The 19,328-nt window shown below is 38.0% G+C and overlaps 1 protein-coding gene across 3 annotated transcripts in view; it reads right to left on the bottom strand.

Moving 5' to 3' along the window:
* Positions 1–51: 51 nt before the first annotated feature.
* The window catches only part of Tasor2 (transcription activation suppressor family member 2), a 43,611-nt gene continuing 24,334 nt past the window's right edge, over positions 52–19,328 (bottom strand). For 2 of the 3 annotated variants that reach the window (XM_048460826.3, XM_048460825.3), the window contains exons 13-20: positions 17,438–17,867; positions 9,167–12,943; positions 6,184–6,309; positions 5,328–5,481; positions 4,345–4,450; positions 1,553–1,734; positions 1,086–1,200; positions 52–728 (exon numbers count right to left, since the gene is read on the bottom strand). In XM_048460826.3, the coding sequence (XP_048316783.3) occupies positions 725–728; positions 1,086–1,200; positions 1,553–1,734; positions 4,345–4,450; positions 5,328–5,481; positions 6,184–6,309; positions 9,167–12,943; positions 17,438–17,867 (4,894 nt within the window). In that variant the 3' untranslated portion in view covers positions 52–724. Of the gene's footprint in view, positions 729–1,081; positions 1,201–1,552; positions 1,735–4,344; positions 4,451–5,327; positions 5,482–6,183; positions 6,310–9,166; positions 12,944–17,437; positions 17,868–19,328 lie in introns of those variants that run through there. The other variant, XM_048460828.3, reaches the window with a different exon arrangement.

Below are 19,328 nucleotides of genomic sequence, written 5' to 3' on the forward strand. Positions count from 1 at the left end.
GCCTAAGCCTTGCTAAAGACTATACACAGATTGAATCACAGCACAAACAACTGCATTTTAATTCTTTATTTAAAAAAAAAAATAAAAAAAAACCAACCCAACCCCAAACTATGTATAAAATCCTTTGTTCCAAATAGATAGTATACAAATGGTTTCTTCTTGTGTGTATTTTAAAGACTTAAGAAAGTTCTAATATCATAAATAATTTCTTCCTCAGATTGATTTTTTTTGTAGTGCAGCATTTAAAAAAAACCCAAGTGGAAAAGTGTACAAATTTGTCATTTACGAAAAAGATGATTTTTCTCTTTGTAGTGTTTCTTAGGCAATAGCAAACAAAACCATTACAGATTATACTTTTTTTTACAATGTGGTAAAACCTCTGAAACATGCACTTCATAAGCCTCTAACCACACGTGAAAATGGCTATTTGTTAAAATAGACTTTACTTTTGCTAGGTAAACATGTGAAGGTCTCAATTTTAATATTAAGCTCAATAGTTTTGAAGGCATTATATTTAGAATGAAAATTTTACTAAACATTGTAACCCAAAGCTAATGGCAACTATGGTCTGATGAGACATTCTAGCAAAGTATAAAAATGAAAACATGGATTTTTTTTCAAATGAGGATTGTTTGTATGTATTTGAAGTTTTTCAGACACAGGAAAATACTAATTTATTGTTGGCGTCTTCCATGCCTACCCTCAACTCCAAAACGTAGTTTAATCACCTGTAGAAACACAAAATTGGTATGATAAATGACTAAGAAATACTCATAACTGGGACAACTATACATTCATTTTACTATCTCCCCTGTCAACCCAGGCTGGCTGCAAGTAAATTGAAGTGCGCCTTTAATCCCAGCAGGAGGCAGAGACAGGTGAATCTCTTGAGTTTGAAGCCAGTATAAGAGCTAGTAATTCCAGGACAGGCTCCAGAGCTACAGAGACCCGAACCTCTCCTCCCCCCCCCCCCAAGTGTATCCCATTTGAATTTAAAGAGCCATTTTAAACATTCTTTTCCTCAATGGCAGTGTCTGCTGCCAGTAATTACAGCTTACTCTGGAAGTTTTACAAAAAGTCCTTACCAATAGCTACTCCTAAATGGAGCTGCTATATTTTGTATATTTTCAGTGAAGTAGTTTACATCTGTAACAAGGATTCCACTATTTTCAAAGACTTCTGGGGATGCCATGGGCTTGTCTGTAAAAGAAGAAAAACTGTGACAAAAAGCCAGTATTCCCATTTTTTTCTAAGTAGCAGAATTCACTAGAATGAGAAACACTAAGACATATGGTAGTAGAATGAGGAGGAAAGGGGCATAATGGAAAACTACTGGTTTTAGTAAATAGGGCTCACGGAAAATGTGAAAAAGAAACATGTACTTTGTAGGACCCGATAATATTAGAGGACTATTATCCTCTGGTTCTGGGTATCTGTGGGTAATTCCATATGTATCTAAGGCATTCAATAACTACTTAGGAACGATAGTTCTAGAGCTGTCCTGTTTTAGCATTAACTGAGAAATGAAGATTAGAACTCAGATTAAATTTACCTGTTAGGAAGACAGCAAACCTGGCACTGATATGCTGAATTTGCAGGTTTAGCAAGCATTTCAAAATTTCAGCTTTTGTTGGTGATGGAGAGTCACAGTTGTGATAATGAAGCAATTCAATGATATTTACACTCTGGTATGATTTCAGAATTAAGTTCTTTTTATGCGCGATTGAATCTACCCTGGAAAAGACAAAGGAATGTTAGTAGCTTTTCTTGCTTTCATTGAAAAGAAAAAGATTTTAAATTGTGTATCTGTAAAAGAATATGCACCCTAAGAGTCCAAAAGAGTGTCTGAGACTCTGAATGTGGAGTTATGGGCAGTTGTGAGCCACCCAATGTGGGTGCTGGGAATTGAACTTCATCTCTCTAGCTCTTTGCTTTCAGTTTTAGCTGCTTGTATTAAAACAACACTTGGTCAAAAAGCCTGCCCCTTTTTTCTTGATGTTCTTTTTCATGGCAAAATGGCCAATATGTATGCACTGCTCTGATTAGTTGCCTCTAAACTTTACAACAATAATGAACTCCTTTGAAAATATAGACTGTAACCTTGGGCCTCAGAATGAAACCCATGTAGTTACTGCCACTTCAACCAGTAACTAGAGGTCCTTCAAAGTTCTCAGGCAGTTACACAATTGCAACTATGCTTTCTCACTGATCTTATAATTGGATCACTAATTATATGTAAACCAACAAATCTTCCTTAGGGGTGATGGAAAGGTCTTGCTCCATAGTTCAAATTGGCTTATTAATTACTGTCATCCAGAGATTTCCTTCTGTTTTTGCACTTAGTCCTGGGATTAGACTCTGCTGCCATACCTGACAGCAACTGGTCTAATCTAATTTATGTTTCATACTTAAATTTTGTGGTCAGATTATCAATCTCAGTGAAACTAAGCAGTAGCCAGACTTTTCTTAATTTTTTTACCTCTATAATATCTTACTTTCTCTTTTTTCTTCTCCTAGAGAAAAATCTCTTTAGTTCTTTAAATTTATTTACCTATAGGTGTGTACCTGATAGCTTTAATACATGATTATTATTGCTGTTAAACCTTTCCTCTAAAATGCTGGTTAGCAGGGGATGAAGAGCTTTGCTATTAAGAGCACTGGTCTGATCCAGCACCCATATGGTGATTCCTACCTTTGAGGGAATCTGATGCCCTCTTCTGGCTTCCAGGGGCACTGCATGCATATGGTACATACATGCAGGCAAAACACCAACACACCATCTTTCAAAAAGCTGGTTAGCAAGATCTTCTATGAGTTCCTGACCATACCCTCCAGTCAGGTATGCTTGGTTCACTATCCCTACCTTGTTAGCAGGCCTTCTCTTGGCTAGCTCCTGCCCCAAGGAAAAACCTGAAATTTTATTCTGTCTATAATCTATGTGTCTGTATGCAACTGCATGTCAATGTAAGTGACATGGATGTGCAGGTGCCCATAGAGGCCAGAACAGGGCACTGAATCCTTTGGGGCTAGAGTTACAGATGGTTGTGAGTCACCGAATACAGGTGCTAATATCCAAACTCTTGATGGAGCAGCAAGTGCTGCTAACTGCTATTTCTACAGTCTGTACTGTCTTTAATGTCTACAGTCTGTAATGTCTTTAATGTCTACAGTCTGTAATGTCTTTAATGTCACACAATATACTTGCTCCTAGTGTCTGAAGAAAGCAATGTTAAAAGTATTCAATAATTTAGCGCTCAAAGTCTGGAATGGATGGTCAGTTTCAAAACTAATAATTTTCTCATGTTCAGGCTTGTTTTCTTGGTATTACTGTGTCAAGTGTGAATGAGACCGTTCCTTTTAAAGTATCTAGTACCTGGTGCCTTTTTAACAATGCCTTATCCATTTTATCTTTCTCAATCTACTTAACTAGTTTCCTACTGTTCCCAGAGAACTTGGATTCACACTTTGAATGTGGAGAAACTCTTATAGACTCCAAGCTCTTGAGCCAAATCAAGTAATTTTCTTTTTTTAAAAAATCCCTGCTTTGATGCTGGGGATGTGGTGTGGTCAGTAAAGTACCTGCTGGGCATGCATGAAGACTTGAGTTTAGACCCCTAGCATCCATGTAAAAAGCCAGGTGTGGTGCACACATCTGCAACTCCAACACTGGTGGGAGGTGAGGGCAGGCTCACTGGCCAGCCAACCAGCCAAGTTCAATCCATGAGTTAAAGATTCAGTGAGACCGTCTCTTAAAAAATAAGATGGGCAGTGATAGAAAACACCTGACAGACTGCCAAGCTCTGTGCAAACAAGTGTGTAACCCACACAAACACATACACAAATCACTGCTTTAACTTGATATGCCTGGGTTCGAAGGCCTGCACTTTTCTGAAGAGAGGATGTGTGTGTTGGGAGTGGGGGGTGGGAAGGGACTGAGAAGAGGAAGGAACACTGGGCTGCAAAAAACTTTCTAAAAGCAATCAAAACAACAAATCACTGCTTTAGATTTACGGCAACCTGTCTACTGTTTAAATCCAATACCCTGAAAACTCAAAATAAGAATCAATATCCAAAAAAGCACCAGCACCAAGCTCACATTTCACCATATTTCTGCATATGGCAGCAGAGCCTGACTTAGCTGTTGATGTTGCTGTAAATACAGCTCTCACTGGATGCCCTATTACAAAAAACAAATCCCAAAGCTACCCTGCAGACCTAAGTCTTAGGAAGCCAAGCTTTAATATTCACTCTGACACCATTCTTGTAGCTGTGGTGCTTGAGTTACACTAAGGCACATGGAAAACTGGGACTAGGGTATTTGCACCTTTCTCCACATGTACATACCTGACATCTTCCTTGAGCTTTTTATTCTCTCTGTAGTGAAGCAGCCACTTCCATCTTCCATTTTCATTTAGTTTTTCCAGGATTTTGACAATTTCCTTCAGTTGAACTATAGAGTAAGTTCAGCAAAGAGAAGATGTGTCTTAGTTTTTATTCGTGCAAGGTCCATTAGTTGTCACTTAGGAACAATCAGACCCCTGTCTCCACCTCTTCCATGTCCAGCCTCAGAAACACATAACCTGTGAGACTCCTCAAACCAGTTCTACCCAGTCACACTATATTGGGAAACAACTGTGAAAGGACACATGCTAAAGCTCTGAAACAGCCACATGACAGACATAAGCAGTAGTCCAGTGCAGTAGAAAAGTTATGTATTTTTATTAACCTAATAATTTATGCTGATGAAGGTAAACTGATTGAGAAATGGTATTCAAATTATTCTGATGTGATCAGAGTTAAGGCAGGTTTAAAAAGTAAATTCTACATTAGACTGTTCAAGGTATTAACCAGGATGACTTGAAAGGCATTTTTCTTTTTTTTCTGGTTTTTTGAGACAGGGTTTTTCTGTGTAGCTTTGGAGCCTGTCCTAGAACTTGCTTTGTAGACCAGGCTGGCCTCGAACTCACAGAGATCCACCTGCCTCTGACTCCCAAGTGCTAGGATTAAAGGTGTGTACCACCACTGCCTGGTCAGGAAGCCATTTAAAAAAAATTGTTAATATTAAGATATTGGGCCTTGTGCCATTAGAAATGGAGAACTGATTCTTAAAAAAACAAAACAAAACAACAAAGCCCTAAAATAGTGCTGATCTGCCAAGTGTTAAGAATGACTACACTAAAAGGATTTGGTGCAATTGGCACAAAGTAAGCCTTCAATATATGGTAAATAATTTCTTTAGAGTTGATAATTTCTTTTTGATGAAACAGTATTCGTGTCACTGGGTAAGGAGAAATTGACATGCCTAGATTTCAAAGTTAAAGACCAACCTAATGTTAAATTTTCTAGTATGTCATCATCCGATACCACAAAGCCGCCTGAGCGAAACAGCTCTTGGTAGGTATCATTCAGAATGTCTTCAGGGGTGTCCACCCCGGCAAAAATGACACTGGGGAAATGCTTCAGCTTCAGCAGAGAAGGAATCTGTTAGACATAAAAGGACTTCCATGAAGAAAGACACATATAGGCATATTTAACATTCTCAAAGATTTCAAGGACCATGAGCAGCTGTAAATACTTCAGCCAGAATCACTAACTGACAATGCTGCCATACACGTAGAGCAGTTCTCACCTTATGAGTAGCCATTAGCTCATCAAAATTAATGAAAAGCAGCGCTATAGATAGTTCATTAAAGAACATGTCTGAATTTCAGGGTACCTATAAAGGGTTAATTCACACAAACTCATTCTGTTTCCAGCTCACCTAGTGGTGCCAATACCACCAAGCTCATGTCACTATCCTGTGTCCACAAGTCGCTTCTTGTGACAAGCAATTGTTTCTTATCAACTAGCCAATCTAAGTCCTTTTAAAGCATGATTTTCTTAATAGTCAGACATCAAGTAATAAAGATTTCTTCAAGTGAGAAAATTTAGCACTGGCTCACATTTTTTCATAGTTCTCCCTCAGTTAACATGACATCAACCTGCCCTACAGACACCTGGGTGATTCTAAATGAGTATGCCACACTGTACCTTCCCCCACTATCTTCCCAGTAAAGGTCCAATGGAAGTATGTGTCAGCTACTCCCCTACATAGAATGTACAGAATAGCAGCAATGAATCACAATACAGAACAATTTCAGTGCCTAGAATATATTTCTTTTTACTGTGAGATTCCAATCTTACTTGATGCAAATGTGATATTATGTCTTCATTTTTGATGATAACTAATAGTGTCTCAGTCTCTCTGTGAAAAGCTTGACAGAAATCCAGAAGTTCCGCTTCTGTATGGCCTCCTTTCTTTAGAATGCTCTGAAAGATTTACAAACAGCTATTACTAAAAAAGGATACTTGTACAGAACCTTTCTTTTTCTTTCTTTCTTTTTCTTTCTTTTGACACAAGATCTCTGTAAAACCCTGGCTGGAATGCCCTGAAATGCACTACATAGACCAAGTTGGCTTCAAATTCACAAAGATCCAGCTGCCTATGCTTCTCAAGTACTGGGATTAAAGGCGTGTACCACCACGCCTACCAAGGTACAACTATTTTTATACTAAAAAGATGCCACCAGATAGGCCTGGTAGTGCATACAATCTTGGCACTTGGGAGATTGATGAAGGATCATTGTACCGCTACTTAGCTGCACATCTCAAATGAAGCAAACAAAAATATTTAACAACACATCTAAAAAGCAAATCCTATTTGTAAGGCAACATAGCTACTGGTTTTACTACTAAATAAACACATGCACATATTACTATAAACTGGATTTAAGCTTTATTTTTAGTTATAAAATTAGTGTGTATGTATATAAGTAGGTACACACACATGCCCTGGTCAAGGGATAACTTTCAGGATTTGGTTTTTTCCTATCATGTGGTCCTGGAAGGATCAAATTTAGGGTTGTCAGGCTTGGTGGCAGGTGCCTTCTCTTACTGGGCCATCTCTACAGCCCCCAAGAAGTTTATTTTGAAGATGAAGCAGTGTATGACTACAAAATACCAAAGGCTGATTTTAAAAAGTCTAAACTAATTTGCATAAATTAAGTTTCACTTTCAAGGGAGACAAGACAGGGTTGCTGGCTGTTTCTATAATGTCATATGTAGCTAGAACTTTAGCAACATACCAGTGCATTTCTTTATCACGAATGGGAACCAATCTGAAGAACTGTTCCTTGGCTATCCATATAACATAAACTGTATGTTGATAAGGAACTGCATGTTCTGACCTTCCCTCAGAGCACCTCCTTGTGCAGCTTCATTGGGAAGGTGAATGTGCATCACAGATTTTTCTAAATCCAATCTTTCTTATGACTCTTTGGTTTATGTCTGTTCCCCCCCCCCCAAAAGGTTTCTCTGTGTTGTGCTGGTTGTCCTGAAACTCACTCTGTAGACGAGGTTGGTCTTGGGCTCAGCTATCTGTCTGTCTCTGCTTCCCAAGTGTTGGGACTAAAGGTGTGTGCCACTACCGCTGGTCCCTTGTGACTCTTATGTGATCCTTCTTCATGAAGGATTATGGCTTGCTATTGCATACCCAATTATACTCCACTCAGAACATTTATTGTCTTTATAATGTATTACATTGTCTGCCTTGAATACCCAAACAGATGAACTTCTGACTATCCCACCAGCACTCAAAAGGACGGCATAATTTAAGAAGAAATTCTTTTAGGAAAGAATCAATTGAAATACTGAAGATTGAGCTGTCACTGTTTGCAGATCCTTCTCATCTTACAAACAGGTCTATATCCCATCACTAAAGAATAGTTCAGGGCTTGCCAGAATTATTCAGGATGTTTCCAAGGCTTAAAAAACATGTACTGTTTTTTGTTTTCTTTAGACAGGATCTCACTCTGTAACTTCACTGGCTTCAAACCGTTTGGGATTCACGCATCTCAGCCATCCAAGTGCTGGAATTACAGGTGCCAGCCACCACACCCAACAAACATTGTGCTCTTGAATGCACATTATGTTTATTTTAGTGTATGTTCAATTAGAAGTTGTAACCTTAGTACAAACATGCACTTTGTATTAAAAACAGTGGCCACATGGTAAAATACTGTCAATATTTTTTTTAATACACTCAATAAAGAAACAAGATGATGCCTATGAACAGTCATGAGACACTGTCTTAAGTGCTGGAAACTCATTCCAAGTCCTCTGTAAGAACGGTAGGTATTAACTGCTGGGCCACTTCTTCAATCCCTGCTATTTATTTTTAAGAATATTATGAGTCTTTCCAGTAACCGCAGGATGAAGTCTAAATATGGTATCTTTATAGTTGAGCCCCTTCCTAGGATGGCTCATAATGTCTCCCAACTCATCTCTTGGCAGTATACTTTATGCTCAGTAGTATTAATCAGGTCTTCCCCCTGCTTAGCTCTTGTTCCTTCTGATCCCTGTGTCCCATATATACCTTGTCTTTTGGCACCCCTCATGCTTTTATCTCTGCAACACTAAGCCCTTTGTATGATGTGTCTGAATTAGTACAAAAATTATTTTTCACAAAATGTTAAATGGTAGACATGCCTTCATTTTATAAGTTACCATTACCCATTTTCCTCTATTCTATACACCAATGAAAAAGACATTTTGGTGTGTTTTTATGTATGAACATGGGGGCCAGAATTGATATCAAGTGTCTACTATTGAGCTCCACCACTTTGATATAGGGGCTCTCACCAAAGCTAGAACTAACCTATTCAGCTAGAATGACTGAACAGCAAGTCCCAAGGATTTGCCAGTCTTTGTCTCCCCAGTGTTTAGATTACAGGCCACAAGTATTTTTTTTGTATGAGTGCTGTGCTCAGGCTTTCATGCTTGTATGGTCAGTACTTGACTAACTGAGCCATCTCCCCTACCCTGGAATATAATTTTTCTTTAAAAAAGAATGCTAAGAATGTGGTCATTGAAAATAGATGTAATCATAGTAAAAGCCTAACTTGGGGGAGGGCAGCATTTGTCTTGATTCACCATTAGCTTTTCATTTTTGTCCTCTTAGAATTTATGTTCCATCCGAGTAACTGATAACACCTGCCACGAAGTATACAAAAACTAAAGATTAAAAGCTAAATATCACATCCCATACCATCTTTTTAAGCATAAAATTTTATTACTATTAAACTAAAAATCAGAATATAACGAAATATAGAGTAAGCTGATACTTTACCTTTGTTCTTAGGAAGAATGACTTATCTTCTGTTTCAACGAGGTAGAACCTGAAAGGGCTCTTACAAGCCTCCCTCATAACTCCTTTTAGTTTGATATGCAGAGTGGCACACAAGTCCGTGATCACATCTTTGTAGGATACCGACTGTCTTGGCTGACATGTCTCCTGTGGACAAGCTTCTGCAGAAGCTACATCTAACTCTCTATCTTGGGAAACAGTTTGGTTGCTATTCATCATAACTTTATTAAATTCAGCATATTCATTTAGAATAAGTGAAATATCACTTCTAGCTTCTTTCAAAGTACTGTTGTATTTCAGTTTATTGAGATGTACTGGAATAATCTGATTTCTTTCAGGATTTCTACTTTGACTATGTTTCTCCTTCCAAAAAGAGGAACTGTCTAGATTGCTGGGTGAGTGTTCTCTTCTACGATGACTTTGTGGCCCGGTGTCTGAGTGTACAACTGTTACCAGGATGGGGCTTCTGCTCTTAGGTGGAAGATGCAGAAGTGAAGCATCAGATGTTTGTGTTGAAGGGCATGCTTCAACTGAGATTCGGATAAGTGACTCCTTAGGGAAGATGTTGGTGGAAAGGGAAGATTGCTGAGAATCCCCCTTCTTTAGTATTTGTTTTAGCTTATGATCAAAACGCAAGTACTCCAGGTCTAAAGTATTCTGCGTGAGGTCATCTGTCACATGCCAAGCGCTAGTCCAGGAGCTAAGGCTATTCCAATTTGCAGTGAAATTCCGATGCCTCTTCAGGCTATGCAATGTTCTTGTGGTATCTTTGGACTCTTTTGTTATAGTAAAGTTAGCATAAGTCCTGGAGATACCATTGGAATCTGGGATCTGGATGTAGCGTGGCATACACTTATCACTTGTTGAGATAGGACACGATTCTGTGTCCCAGCTTCTGGGTGGAACATGTGTCTCCAGCTCTGAAATTTTGCTGGAGTAGACCCAAGTGTCACTGTTGTTTAAGCCTGTGAAAGAATCACTACTATCTTTTATAGCATCTTCGTGGCTTGCATGACTACCTTCCAAAGTACACAAATTCTCTACATCTAATTTGCAGTTTCTACAATCTAGAGAATCGGGGTCAGTATCTCCAGAAAGTGGTCCATAGCACATGGAAGCATTCACACTTATCTCTGTATTCCTGCTCGATGCTTTAGAATCTGCCTTGGTTTTATGTCCCATATTAGGGTTTTCACTGACAGTATGTTCTTTGTAGATGTCACAAACAGAGTCAAGGGATTCTGGGACAAAGGAAGCAGAAGGCTCTTCACTGATACTTTTACTTATGTCTGCTGTATTTTGGTAAGAATGAACATTGTGGGAGAAAACTCCATCATTCAAGGGCTTTTTTTCTTCACATTTTGATGTGTCCTGCATCACATGGATTGCTTTTTGTTCACCTTTTGTAGATGTGGAATGAGAGTGAAGGCCAACAGCACTGAGATCCATCATTTCTTCATGTAATTCAGTTCCAATATTTTGAAGTAAACTGGCCATTCTAACTACTGGTATTTCCTGTGTTTGAAACCCTGGCTCTACACTTACTGGTTTTGTGTAATAGGTGCACTGAGCCCTGTCACAGGAAGAAACAAACTCTGAGATTTCTGGGTGGATGTATGGCTGTACAACATCAGTTTTGTCAATGGAGGCAGAGTTCACAGACCCAGGCTGCATATTCGTATCAGCCTCTGGTTTTAAATCACTGTCAGAGCTATTTTTCTCACTGTTTTTAGAGCCAGTCTGCTTTAATGACATATTCACTATTTCACTTACACTGGAGATGGAAACCAATGTGTCTGCCAAAGACTTATTTTCAACAATTTTTCTAGTACTACATAAGGGTACACCGGACTCCAAGGCAAAAGGCTTTATGCCCAGATTTCTGTTCTCCATACAAATTGCCTGCAATGATTTCCCTGATTTTAAGAGTTTTTCAAGAGGCTTGAAGTTACCTCCATATTTAGGGGGTGAGGTAGGCTTGTTTAATTCTGTATCATGGCACTGTACCTTCTCTGAAAAAGAGAAACTCTCATTCTGCTCATTTGGGACACTGAACTCAGCTACTTCACCAGGTACAGTTACTCTGCCTTCTATTCCTGCACTGGTTAGTACCCATGGCATTTCTGCAGAGAGCTGCACTTGTACTTGAGTTAACTTATCTTGTCCCATTGAAATTTTAGGACCAACAAAAGAATTTTCTTTTCCTGCTTTAGTTAAATCTCCTGACTTAATCTGGGAGAACTCGCTACTTTTCTCAGACTGTGTACCATGAAGTTTTAAGCATGGAATGGGTTGTGTTTCTTCAGTTTGTAGTATGGGATCAGGACTAGAAGCTGGTGATACTTCTTCTATTAGAGGACCAAAGGGAAAGTCTGAGGTAACATTAATTTCCTCTGTCACCTTAGGGGCACAATTTTCTTTAGAAAGTATTAATGTACCTGGCTTTAAATCATTGCTTTGTGTCTCTTTTAATGGTTCTCTGGGTTCCACAGCATACACTGAGATATAGCTAGCTGAATTTATTGTTTTGTTTTTTATGAGGACCTGTACTTCTGGTCCAACCTCTTCTTCAGTTCTACTCTGCAATCCTAAATTTGACACTGGGGTCTTCTGCAATTGTTCAATTTCACCAGCTGCCATTTCCTCCCTGGGGCTTGTAGGTGGTAATGCCGTTAAAGCTGGGTTAGTATCAGAATAGTGCCCTGACAACTCCTCCCTATTCATAGATAGATCAGCTTGTTTGGGAAATACTGAATTAAGTATTTGCAAAGTCTTTTCTTGCTTTTGACTACTCTTGTCATTAATCCATACTTCTGAGGGGCCATCTGATATATTTCTTATTGCTGGAATACAGTTAAGGGACAGTTTGTTTCCCAGGGTAGCAGAGGTTGATGATACTACTTTAACTTGTGATGGTTCTAGAACCTCATTTATAGACATGCTGAAACCATTCTGAGTCTGTAGAGAAGCATCTTGTGGGCATTTTGTTTTGTTACTGGCTAATGAATAGCTAGAACTTTTAACTAACGGCAGGGCCTCCGTTATCAATCCATCAGCTGATGTTGGAGGAGGAATCTCTTTTTGTAATGGACACAGGCTTTCAGGAGCTGTTTCCATTTCTAGGGAGGAGGCAGAAAGGCACTTTCTCTCTCTATACTCTGAAATGGCAAGAGAATGAATGTCCCTAGGGCACTGTGTTTGTGCCTCTTCCAATTTAGACACAGGATACTGAATATTCAAGGCAGGAGACACTTGTTTAACCAGCTCAGTATTAAAGCCTGTAGGTTTGTCGGCTGTATTTACTTCTGTACATACAGAAGTATGTATTGGTACACAAGCAGCTTTTTCAAGAGCAAGAGTAACCGGCTCCTGATTAATCATCATATATTCCGCATTACCATCTGTCCTTTCTACAGAAGGTGGACATTTGTTATTGATGGGGCTGCTATACTGGATAGCATCCTGTACAGCACCTGTTTTTATCAGCAGCGATGGATGAAAAGTATCAACTTTGTTCTCAAGGGTGCTCAACAAAGACTTGTGACACATCATTGCCTCACTGCCGGCCCCATCATAGGCTGTTGTCAAGGTGGCTTGTGTGACAGAGTTATTACAAGAAACCATCTTTGTGCTCGGGAAGGTCTTATCTTCACTGGGAATACAAGATCCATTCCTTTGGGCACTTGCGACATCAGAGAGCCCAACATTAGAAGTCTCGGGTATATCTGATAATTCTTGTTTGTCTTTACCTCCAGTTACCTGAAATGACAAAAGATTAAAAAAAGTAATTTCAAAAAAAAAGATAAACAGATTAAGAAAAATTAATTATGAAAAAAGGCACAGGATAATTGTACCGTTTTTTGAATTCTCTTAATCTATAAGCAATTATCATACAGTAGAGAAAAACAACCCCACCAAATGTTTTCCTTTTTTGTGGTGCAAAGTATTGAACTTAGGCCCTTGTTTACAGTAAGTGAGTATTCTTCTTAGTTAAACCCTCAGTTCACTGTTTTTTCTACTTTAAAAATATTCACAGATGCCAGGCGGTGGCGGCACACACCTTTAATCCCAGCACTCAGGAGGCAGAGACAGCTTGGTCTACAGAGCGAGTTCCGGAACAGCTAGGGCTGTTACACAGAGAAACCCTGTCCCAAAACAAAAACAGAAAACCAACAACAACAAAAAACCCTAAATAAAAAAATCACAGATGAGGTGCAGGTGGTGGCACACCCCTATTAATTCCAATACTCAGAAGGTTGAATCAGGAAAATAATAAGTTCAAGGTCCCGGCTATAAAGTTAAGACCTGTCTCAAAAAAGCAAACATTCAAAAAGAAAGAAAAAATAAAAACAGGTATCACAGACAGAGTTCCATACTTTATTAATTGACCAGTTTACTAGATCTTAAATGTGTGAGGTGTTGATAGGCAGAGGCAGGCAGATCTCTGAGTCGTAGGCCAGCCAGGGCCACATAGACCTGGACTCACAGAGACACCACCACCACACACACACACACACACCCTACTCCCAAATTTAAATGTCTCATTTATCAATACAGAAATGGAGCACTGGAGAAATAACAGCACTTAATTTTGCTGTTAATGAAATTAAATAACTTTTAAGGACAAAAATAACCTTTTATTCTTAAACAGCAATTTCCAATTACACTATACAAACACTGACATCTGGAATTTTTCCATGAGACAGTAATAATTACATCCCATGAACTCTGAATAACTGATTTTGTTAGTAAGAGTCCTTCCTCAATCCTTAACTACTTCTTTGTGTAAAGCTGGAGACAACTATTCTTCATTTTATTGCCTCTTATTCTACAAAGCAATAGAAAATTTGTCAATGACTTTTCATTCATATAATAAAAGGACTGAGTTAAACAGTATTAAATAGAATTTAGATAAACTATCAACAGGACAATTTTGATGAATTCCTAAGGTGGTTGTTTTGTTAAGTCTCCACATAATCTTGTCTAAATTTGTTGAAAAAAAAATCGATACAATTTACCACATGTGGCAATGTTTGGAGCACTATGCTCATAGACTGCTATATCTACAGGCATATGGTCTAAGTGAAGACTTAACTCATTAAAATCTTTCTGTTCCAACCAAATAGATATTACCTTTAGTTGTCAGGGTAGGGAACAACAAGATGTCAGTTTTAAAAGGACAACGAGAAAGAAAATTCTTTCTTTTCTTTCTTTCTTCACTTAGACCATAGAGTTTTCTGTTAACAGCCCTGGCTCTCCTGAAACTCTCTCTGTAGGCCAGGTTGGCCTGGAACTCAACAGAAATCCGTGTGCCTCTGCTTCCCGTGTGCTGGGATTAAAGATATGTGCCACCACCATCCGGCTAAAGAAAAGTTTTGATGAGAAGAAACCTGAGAATTTTCCTGCAGTCTTCCTAGTAATACCATGCCTGCAATATCCAACCAAAATTCTAAAACACTCTATGACTCTTAGTGAAATGCTAATTGTGACAATCTCGGTATATTTATACTTAAGATATATAATTATATATACTTAAGATTTAATTAAAGGTACAATGGGATATTTCTAAAAATTGTCTATTTAAAAATTGGTCAAATACACCTGTGATCACAAACAACATACTATTGGCCTCTAGTCTTTTGTGCTAAAATATTGTTCACACTCCATGTGTCACTTGTGGAACAAGGGGATGTCATAGCACAGTCACATGCTTTTAGGTGCAGGCACACTACTCAATCCCCAGCCCCCCCCCACTCCTCAATTACTCTTAGGACGATAAGCTAGAACATCTGAAAATCTGAAACCCACATTTTTTGATATCTAAAGCTTTTACTTGGTGACATGATACTTAAGCTTTGAATAGACTACTTCAATGAGTTTTAAGACAGTGATGTTCCAGAAGCAAAATTCTAAATTCGTAAGTTTTCTCATATCTCAATTTCTGGTCCTAAAATTTTTGAATGAGAAATATTTAACCAGTATATACTATAAATATTAATTAAAATCATTCACTGTAATTATTTTTTTCCTCCAACTAGCAAATTTAATGAACGATATGAATAGGTTCTGAATTTATTTCACATAAACATTTAGTACAATTTTACTCAATGCTTAACCTTTAGAAAATATATACTTTTTTTTTATGTATAATGTCCCCTCCCCCTTTTTTGAGACAGGATCTTATGTAGCTGAGGCTGGCCTTGAACTCCTGATTCTATTGTCTTTACATCTCAAGTGCAGGGATTACAGGCTTGTGTCATGCCTGGATTACACTTCATTTTTTTTAAACAAATAAAAAAAAAGTATTTATTACTATTCCATGTGTGTGTTCACACTCATGCAGAGTATGGCAAAGTTTATGTATGGAGGTCAGAAGATAACTTTACAAGTTGGTTCTCCTTCCATTGAGAGTTCCAGGATCAAACTTAGGTCATTAGGCTTGCATGACTTTTTTATTGGTGAGCCATCTTACCAAGCCAGATTCAGCCTTCTATATATCCTATTTCACGTTTGTTAAAAACCATTCCTCACTGGGTATGGTGGTACATCCCTTTAATCCTAGCACTTGGAGGCAGAGGCAAGTCGATCTATGTGAGTTCGAGGCCAGCCTGGTCTACAAGAGCTAGTTCCAGGATAGCCAAGGCTGCACTGAGAAACCCTCTTTCAGAAAAAAGAAAAAAAAAGAAAAGAAAAAAAAATGAATGAGAGAAAGAAACTAGTATGGACTTAGGTAGTAACTGAAGTCTGCCTTGCTAAGTATTTTCTTCGAGTTGCTCTTAACTGAATTTTATTTATATCCTTAAGAATAGGTGAAAATTTCTGAACCTCATTTTTAGAAAAAAAAATATCACTATGCACAAAATACTCGTCTGGATTTGTGTACACAACTACATCCACAGAATATGATGCAGAAACAACTAGACTATTTGGAAATGAATCTTGGCTTTGCGATTTACAATGTGACTTCAGACAACTGACTTGGTCTCAGTTTCCTCATCATAGTTTGCTTGCTTTGTTTCAGAATTAACTGAGTTGTTATGAGGGAAGCACTTGGAACACATTTGGCATACAATGCTAATGGCAGACATGTTAAATTTGCTAATAATGGTCACCTGAAGATACTCACCTTCCTTGGGTCATTCTTGGCCCCACTGACCTCTGCTGTAGGAAGTCCTACAAGCCAGTAGTTACTGGCCCACTGGGTCGTGGCCTCTTATACTATTTATGATGATGTAGAGCATGCATCCAAGCCTCTTTTCCAGTTGCAGGATTCGGTGTCTGATCTCCGTTCCAGCAGAGGATTCTGATTTGTGAGTCTATCCCCAAATAAATAACCGTCTATTTCTCAATTCTGAGCTAGTGTGGGATTTCTTTTAAGTGTCCTTATTCATACCTCATGTTCAGCAACACAGTCTACCCAATGTAGGGAAAAGTACCAGAAGATGTTCACATTTTGTCACAAGTTTCTAGACTAAATCTGGGCCATGAGCTTTAGAAGGTTTTTGTTACCACTTTAGCATTTATTCTATATAAAATGTAGATTACTTGGCCTGGCTGAAAAAGAGTAAAACAAAGTATGCCTTCCAAACTTAGAAATAGATACTCACAGATCCTTAGTATCTAGGTAAGCCATACCCAGTTAGTTATTTGTGTGTGCTCCTGTGGTGTATATGTAAGTCAGAACTTAGTTATTTGTGTGTGCTTTGACTTTGGTTGTTCTTCAGGTATCACTCACCTTATATTTTCTCTCGTTGGCTTGGAGCATGCTGAATATGTTAGGGTCAACAAGCTCCAGGGATTAATCTGTGCCCATTCCCCTAGTGCCAGGATTACAGATATGCACCGCCATACCTACCTTATACACGGATGCTCCAGATTCGGACTCAATCCATATGGTTGCACAGCAAACAATTTATCCATGAAGCTATCTCCCTAGTCCTTATAGCTAGTTATTTTAAAACAAGTTCAGAACAAATACTTTGCCCCAAATTATAATATTAATAAATGACTATCAAGCTGGGAGTCCCACATATTTAATTCCTGTATCTTGTTCAATGAAGATGGTAGACAAACCTACCTATAGACAATACAGAGGAACACTTTATGAAAATTTTGTTTGGAAAATTAAAATCCTTTACATAGCTGGAAGATTCATTTTTTCTTTTGAATATGTCCACAAATAAAATGAAAAGGTACAAAAAAAAAAAAAACCCCAAAAAGAAAAACAACCCAGCATTTATAATAGTACCTCACCTCATTATTACAAGAATGGATAAAATTCTGGCTTCCTGAAGTATCCAGGTGACACTCTGCTGTAAATATTTCTTTCTGTTCATTCTGTACACAGAGTTCCAAGTCTCTGGTGGTTGGTGGATTAATGAAAGGAAGTACACAGTTAGGTCCAGGAAAGGTCGTACTGGTGGTATGACTTTCACACGCTTCTTTGTTCTCCAACAGAGGGTCTTCAGAATATCGTTCCACACTGGGAAACTCCTCAATTTCACTTTGGTCAAAAGATTCTATAGACCTATTTATGCATACATATTTTGCTGGGTTTCTGTGTTCTACCACCTTTCGAGGTGATCCCATGACTTTGTTCTGTTTGCTGTAGAACAGGGCTACCCACATATGAAGTAAAAGCTTCACATCTTCCATATTTTCAGGCCAATCAGTGTTCCAGGGTCTATGATGTTAAAGAACACACAAAAAATAATTGAAATATTATTTTTACTTAATTATCATAAGTTCCTCTATCAATAATAATTTGTGTTTACTTATAAATATTACAAATGTGGTACAGTACAAGTTAATTTAACAAATGATTATGAAGTGTTTTAAAGAGAAGTAAACCAACAATCAGAACATTAAGTGACTTATTTCAAATCACAAAACTTACATGGAAGAACAGTTGAGTCTACTGATTTCTGGCCCAACACTTGTCTTTCATACCACACAAACTCACTCTGGAGACAGTTTTTTTATTGTGAGATTAATGTTCTAGCAACCTCTCAAATTCTTATCACTTTAGTTTGGCTGAAGATTGTTAATTAATTTAGTTTTCTTTCTTTATTTCTTTTTTGAGACAGGATTTCTCTGTGCAACAGTCCTGACTATATTGGAAGTAGCTTTGTAATTAGCTTTCATTTTTATTCCTTTTAATAGTTGGAAAAGTATGATGATTAGAATATTCTCTGGGCTTGCTGGTGGGAGTGCAAACTGATACAGCCACTTTGGTTATCAGTGTGGCGATTTCTCAGAAAATTAGGAAACAACCTTCCTCAAGACCCAGCAAAACCACTTTGGGTATATACCAATTGTACCACAAGGACATGTGCTCAACTATGTTCAAAGCAGCATTGTTTGCCACAGTCAGAACCTGGAAACAACCTTAATGCCCCTTGACTGAAGAATGGATAAGGAAAATGTGGTACATTTACACAATAGAGTATTACACGGAAGAAAAAAATAATGTTATATTGAAATTTGCGGGTGAATGGGTGAATCTAGAAAACATCATATTGAGTGAGGTAATTAAGAAAGACAAATATCATATGTACTCACTCATAAGTGGCTTTTAGACATAAAGCAAAAACAAACAAAAAACCCCGAAAAAACAACAAAACAAACAAAAAATACCAGCCTACAATTCACAACCCCAGAGAACCTAGACAACAAAGAGGACCGTAAGAGAGACATACATGGATATAATCTACATGGGAAGTAGGAAAAAAAGATCTGAGTAAATTGGGAACATGAGGACCTTGGGAGAGGGTACAATGGGAGGGAAGTAAGAGGGAAGGTAAAAGCGAAAATATATAGCTCATATAAATTTTTTAAAAATTAAATAGAAAAATAATACTAAAAAAGGAATATTCTTGGTAATATTGCAAAAACTATACTATTTTCAGGTTACAGTTCTAGATAGACACAAAACAGTTCTGTCCTTTGGCAAAAAGACGTCAGACAGCTGACATGGGCTAAATTAGAGTTAGGCTACAGTTGTCATACTGGAGTCAGACTAATTAGGACGTTAACTATCTCTATGTATGTGAATCCATGCAAGGAAAGAAATCTGGTAATGTGGAATGCCATTTAGTAAATATGAAATGGTTCACAAATAGTTGAATGTCATTCCATGGTGTTA

The sequence above is a fragment of the Myodes glareolus genome, chromosome 14, assembly GCF_982192425.1.
Source record: "Myodes glareolus chromosome 14, mMyoGla1.1, whole genome shotgun sequence".
NCBI lineage: Eukaryota > Metazoa > Chordata > Mammalia > Rodentia > Cricetidae > Myodes > Myodes glareolus.